General features: G+C 36.1%; 1 protein-coding gene across 1 annotated transcript; it reads left to right on the plus strand.

The window, feature by feature from the left end:
* The first annotated feature begins 753 nt into the window (after positions 1–753).
* Positions 754–5,431, plus strand: LOC120327758 (uncharacterized). Its single transcript, XM_039394114.2, has 7 exons — positions 754–913; positions 1,332–1,484; positions 1,905–2,015; positions 2,303–2,408; positions 3,599–3,797; positions 3,886–4,021; positions 4,104–5,431. Exons 1-7 carry the CDS (start codon positions 832–834, stop codon positions 5,330–5,332), a joined length of 2,016 nt encoding a protein of 671 aa, XP_039250048.2. The 5' UTR covers positions 754–831; the 3' UTR covers positions 5,333–5,431.
* Positions 5,432–6,557: the final 1,126 nt, after the last annotated feature.

Raw genomic sequence — 6,557 nt, forward strand, 5'->3', positions numbered from 1 at the left:
TGTGATTAACATGAAAAAGTAGAAACATGTGATATAAATAATAAGAAAAAACAATGTACAGTAGAAATCTGCACTGTTAAATTTACGAAAATGAGAATTAGATTTTCGTATTACTTTTCATTCTATACTCATATTATCGTTATCGGAACTGAAAAAATTACATCAGAATATGTTATGAGGTCATTTCGATTGAAAACAACATAATATCTCTGGTTTCGTGTACCAAGTAGGAACTGAAATTTCGAACAGATAACTAACTTAATGTCTTAAATAAAAATTTAATGAATCAGCCAGACATGGAATGATAAAATAAAGTTAATTTAAGCTGAAAAGTTTAAATTAGAAATATTTTAGAGTAATTCAACAATGATACGACACTATTTGTATCACCTTTAAATAAACAAGCATAGGATAAGTAGACAAAAATGTTTATTCATGACTCCATAGAGTGAGACTTAAAAAGATGAAGTAAAACAAAAATTTGGTAATTTTACAGATAATTTCAACATTGCAAACTAATTAGTTGCAACAACGTGATGATCAACATAAAGATAGCTAGCTTACACGTATATATATATACATTGTGTGTATAAAAATAGAAAATCTGATTCATTAATCTCATTTTTCATCAAATTTCCAACATCGGTGATTCAAGCTTAATGAAAGTGAAAAATACCGATAACATACGAAATCGCCCCTAGGCGACGTATGTCAAGTATAAATACCGAACTCATTTTTCATAGAACCAGATTCAAATTGAAACACATTTGAAATATAGATCCAGTGGAAATCGTAAAATAAAACTGAGACAAAACTTATACATATGAGAAGATGAATGTTGGAAAACTTTTTGTTGCAGTTCTCTGCTTGGTGGTTGCTGTGGCCGCTGAGAAGCAATGTTCTCCACTAATGGGTATGAATTTATTTCTGTTTATTTTCTTCGCATATGATGTGCCGCTTTTATCATGAAACGCTGTCACTGACAAAGGTTCTAGATTAAGAGGCTTTTCCATGTTTCTTCTATTCTTAACTTTATTACGACACGAGTCATATGCGTTGCGCTAACCATAACAAATAATGAAGTTTTGAGTGAGATTTTGCGCCATTGAAAAATATGTCAATACTTTAACCCGCTGGCATTTGACACTCTTTTCTCCCATATTTGCAGGCACAAGAGATGGCTGTTCAAAATACACATTTCGTTATTCTTGAATTTTTCAAATTCTCAGCAGTTTTTTGTTATAATATTTTTCCAATAGTTAGACGAAAAATTCCACTCATTTGTATTGAACATGCAAATATGTTTGTTTTATAAAATCTCTTTAACATAGGATTCGGAAGCGAAGGAGGATTATTATGCACTGTTGTAAAGAACGGTGTTTCAGAAACAGTCGATGCTGATGATTGTCACAAACATAAAGATTGCTGTAAAATCGGTGAAGGAGAAACTGCAGTTTGTTATGCCCAGCTTAATCAAGAGAGACGTAAGTATATTATTTTTTTGAAATCAAAACTAAAGATAACAGAATTGAATTAAATTGGTGAAAAATAATTCATTAGAGAATTACAAAGTTACCGAGAAAGTGCAGATGCTGTTCAAAATCCTCGCCAAAACCTAAAGTCTATAGAAAATGATGATGAAAGTCAGGAGTTGAAAAAACGTTGATGTTTGGTTCCGAACTATATCTTGCAAAATAAGGATAAATTTCACTCATTACAAATTTTGACGTAATATATGAAGAATTTGGATTCATTTAATTTAGCAAAAGATTATAATAACGGATTGTTTCTAAACCGAATTCTAGCCTATATGCTTGCATGCTGGATGCACGATGTTACACTACAAGTACATGTCTAAGAGTTTACAAGACACGGGAAGTCGTCAACATTATTCTAATTTTCAGTTTCAGCAGCTACTGCGAATGCTCGAACAGTCGACGATAGTGACGATCTGTACAAAAAAGCCTTAAAAATGAAAAGAGACAGCGCAAGATTTCTCCATTTACGTCCACCAGGTATTTTATTATGTTCACATTTCTTTTTAGGGACGTGAAAAAGATTTTGTTTATGACCAAGTAGTCTTTTAGACTCAATCAAAACAAAAACGAAGCATGCATTGTGGGAATTTCTATTTGCTTTTATGCATGAAATCTGAAAAGAACAAAAACAACAGAAATCTTTCACTCTTCATCTGAGAACTATTTTTCCGCTACAGAATGCCGTTACTTAGATAAACGGGTGGTTTACATTTTTTTTTTCTGTTTTACCAAATATATACCTATTTTTTTTTTTATAACAACAGCATTTCCTGGATGTCCTCAACCAATTCCATTTCCAGCAAGTTGTAATCCACAAATGAATGAACCCTACGTCCTCGATCCACCAGTTGATATTCCTTATTGTGTCAGGTGAGAAACTTTGAATCAGTGGTGTGCAGCCTTTATTACTCTATTTTAGGTCATTCTAATGCACTGCTTGAACAAGGGATGTTTAATTTGAATTTAATATTCGAATTTCGCGACCTTTGATTATCGTTTTTTGTGTTTATAAGAATACAGAATATGGCGCACATAACCTAGTGCCGCCGTCCACGTTTTGTTTTGAAACATTTCACAAATATTTTATTTTTGATCATAACCCAAGTCAACCGTGTGCGGCGCGGCAATATATTATTTGCCATTCCACTGGTCCGTTTGTTTCCCGCGGGTACGTACAATGTTGTGATAGCGAAATTTAGTGGAATACGATGAGAAAATAGAAGAAAATTTTTGAATTTCATGTGTGTTTGCTCATTTTCGTAAATTACGTTTTCTCTCAACGGCCAACGTTTGCCGCTTTCTCCCACATCATCCGACCGCCGCCTCTTACTCTCCGCGGTCTTCGTTTAGCCTAGCCCAGTCGTCCAACGCCAAAGGTAAACGGATTATGCCCGAGTTTTGCGGGGCTTCGAACAGAGGAGGGGCATTCACAGGTAAAATGTGTCCCTACTTACGGAACTTTCTACCTACGAATGGGCTTCGGAAACGAATTAATTTCGCAGGTAGAGTTTCTGTTGTAGTTGCAAGCACAAAAATTTGTTTCTTTTTGCTATTGATCATTGTTAGGGATTCCTGCAGAAATGTTTTAAAACGCATGAATTTAAAAAAAAAACTGCTATTCAAATTTATCCCGATTTAGTCACTCCCGACTCTAAACGAATTTAGTGGGAAACACGTTTTCATAACAACATTGTGTATTTTGCACCAGGATTTGGCTAGATAGTTTTGCTAATATGACATTCAAAATTGGCACTTCTCCGCGATCCGCACAAGTTTCTTTTGTGGGTCGTATTTGGCCCGCGAGCCGCAGTTTGCTCACCCCCGCTATAAATTATCGCATCAATTTTCGAAATATAACTTTTTGTTTAGAATATATATAGGCTAATAGCCTACTATATGACTATGTGCTACTTTTATGAGAATTTGAATCAGAAAATATTTTTGCGAAACCTATAGTTTATCTGATATTAGACAGCAACGTGTGTTTTTAGAAGTTAAACAATCACCTTGCGTTTCATAAGTAAGTTTTAACTAAGGTACTTTACTTTGATATTCACCAGAATCCCATGTTCAGTCGACAATGCAGAATTAGACACCGATCACCATCTCTGTGGTTCACAACCTGGTTGTTATTTTGACAAAGAATTGTTTGATTTCCGAGAAGCTTTTGGACCAAGTGTTCTACCAGGAGTTCCAGTTTGTCATATGGCAATAAGAAATGCTGTTTTTCAACAAAAAGCTCAATTAGTCGTGAAAGAGGTACATACCTTTGTTCTTTATAATTCGCAATTACAATCATTGTATTGTCATTTCCCACATGGTATCTAATATTATTTACTATTTACAGCACGGAATATGGAATCCTTACTTCACAAACTGCATTCTGCAAGAGTTCCAATTGGAGATGAAAACACCAAAAGGTTGTGAACTTCTTCCAATTCTTGACGTTTTTCACGTTAGTCCAAAATTGGCCGGATGGAAAAGTAAGCCAAGTTTCCATTTTTTCATATTCTTATACACGATATTTTTAGAATATTTATATAACAATTTTTTTTGTATTTTCAGATATTAATCCCAGAGAATGTTCTTTGATTGATGGATGTTTTAGATACGGATACGGTTGTTTTTATTCAGTTGATATTTCGAATGTCAGGGTCAAATCAGGTCAACGTCAAGTCGCATTCAACAAGCATGAGATCATTTTTGGAAGACCTAGATGCCAAATATTTGATACAAGTTCTCCCGTTCGCATACTTCTGAGTTATCATCAATGTCTCAGCGCTGGATGCACTGTAGATCCCTCCATGACAACTAATTATTTTCACAACCTTTTTGCTGTCGGTGAAGATATGACTGTTGATAAGCACTGGGATTACTGGACCGGAGTGCAAAAGGGGGAAATTGGTGCTTACAATATTGACGACAGAATTATCAATTTTGAATACACGACGGATGATAAGAATAATTCAAAACCCACGACTTCTCCGAAGACAAACAATCCATTCGAGTTATCGTCTGAAAATCCATTTGCTCTACCAGCAAGTTCATCTCCGCCTTCGCCATCTATGCATATGATTGCGGGTAAAAGCGAGGCATGCGGTCATATATTCAAGCCATATGGAGCAAGACCGTGCAGTCCTCCGGTTGTTCCTCAGTTGCCTTTCAATAGCTACTGTCCGTACAAACCATTCCACGTCCCAAGATTTGCTCCCCTCAAAGGAAGATTTGACGGATGTTGTGACGTTAATTTGTGTTATCTTCCTAAATCTGAAATCCTGAAAATGCATTCTGGTCCATCTCATTATTACACCGAATGGAGCATGTTCTCAGCCTGCTCAGCTACATGTGGCGAAGGACAAAAGCGCCGTTATAGAAAATGCGTCAGTGAAGATAAAAGCAGATGTACGGAACCTTTAGTTAAAGTTAGCAGATGCAACGATCAACCTTGCGCTTCATGGAGTCCGTGGGGTCAATACAGTCCATGTCCAAACACTTGCTATCCTGGAGGAGTTCAAACAAGAAGAAGAGTTTGCAGACCGGCTAGTGGATTTTGTCTTGGAGATTCTGAACAAGTGCAAAGTTGTAATGAGCACCCCTGCGATTATGACACACCGGCTGGTAGATGGACTTCTTGGAATCAGGAAGCATGTATCTACAACAGGTTCACTAAAACATGCGAAGAAACAAGAACAAGATATTGTACTTACAATGGACTTCCAGGGGGCAAATGCCGTGGTTCATCATTAGAAACCAAAAAGTATCAATGCTCAGGATGTCCCAACAAACGAGGTTAATGAACGGGATTGGTATATATATAACTCAATGACAGTTATTTACATTATGCTTTATTTATTTCTATGATTGCAAAATAAAAATCATACATTACTCGCAAATGCTTTATCTCGATGTCTTTTATCTTAGATACTTAGCAAATTGATAGTCTTGTAAATATTTTGTGATAATATAAGGGTAGCTTATAAAAGGGCGTCAACTCATTAGACTCGAAACTCAACGCAACACCTGTGTATCGAACATGTGCGTTTCTTTCAAGGTGCGACTCCAACCATTTATGAATGCAAAGACCCGATGTTATTCATCTCGAATTTGAATCTATACGGGCCAATACAGTATCCAAATGAAACCCCCTCGAACTCCGATCAGCAGAGCTCTGCAACCAAATGTCGAAAATGCTGTAATGTACGTAGGCATCCCGCGCTGGCGTCTTTGGTATATTTCAATATATATATCATAGGCAAACGGCATTGCAGTTACAGAGAGACTGTTGGCTAAACTAGTGTTGATAATACAAATAAAAGATATTTTAGAGGCCTAAATTAAATGGAATAAATATGTTACAGAGGCCTGACCTGGATTTCGAACATGTATTCCACGCCAGGCCAACGTTTAGTTTATTTGGTGCTTTTTTTAACACTCTACCACAATATAGGTAATGAAGTACAGCAGCTTTGTTGGGTTGCTGTCGGGTTACTATTAACTACAAAATCCATCACTGAATATTTGCATGAAAATTTTTTGATAATATAGGTCACCTGAAACTTTAGCCCAGATAATGTTGAATTGCTAAATCTGTAAATATGACGGCCGATATATTTGTTCTCTAGTATCCCATTTTATTGCAAATCAGAGAAATATCAAATATGTAATAAAGTCTATACAGTATACGCCCAGATATATTGAGACGAAAGTCAAAACAAATTTATTTTTTGCAATTCCTTCAACAATTATATCCGACAAAGCTGGAACTCTGGAACATCTACCATAACTTACCAGTATCGGTACCAGGGTACCAGTATTCAAACTGTCCTGGCTTTACCAGTGACGATAATTCAGTCATTGACGGCCAGCCTCGTGAATTGAATCAAAATACCAAATGATTCGAGTAACAACTCAATTGTAGTAGACTATCAAATCTTTTACAGTACCGGTCGTCTACTCAACATTATCAAAAACCGAACTGAAATCGCGAGACCGCAACACGATGCGCAATTTGAAATTTTC

This window comes from Styela clava, chromosome 7 (genome assembly GCF_964204865.1).
Source record: "Styela clava chromosome 7, kaStyClav1.hap1.2, whole genome shotgun sequence".
Taxonomy (NCBI): Eukaryota; Metazoa; Chordata; class Ascidiacea; order Stolidobranchia; family Styelidae; genus Styela; species Styela clava.

Excerpts from the sequence above, each read along its gene's own strand:
- LOC120327758 (XM_039394114.2), top strand. The coding sequence starts at position 832 with ATGAATGTTGGAAAACTTTTTGTTGCAGTTCTCTGCTTGGTGGTTGCT. Across the intron at positions 3,798-3,885 it reads CTCAATTAGTCGTGAAAGAG|CACGGAATATGGAATCCTTA; the intron begins GTACATACCTTT and ends TACTATTTACAG. Across the intron at positions 4,022-4,103 it reads AAAATTGGCCGGATGGAAAA|ATATTAATCCCAGAGAATGT; the intron begins GTAAGCCAAGTT and ends TTGTATTTTCAG.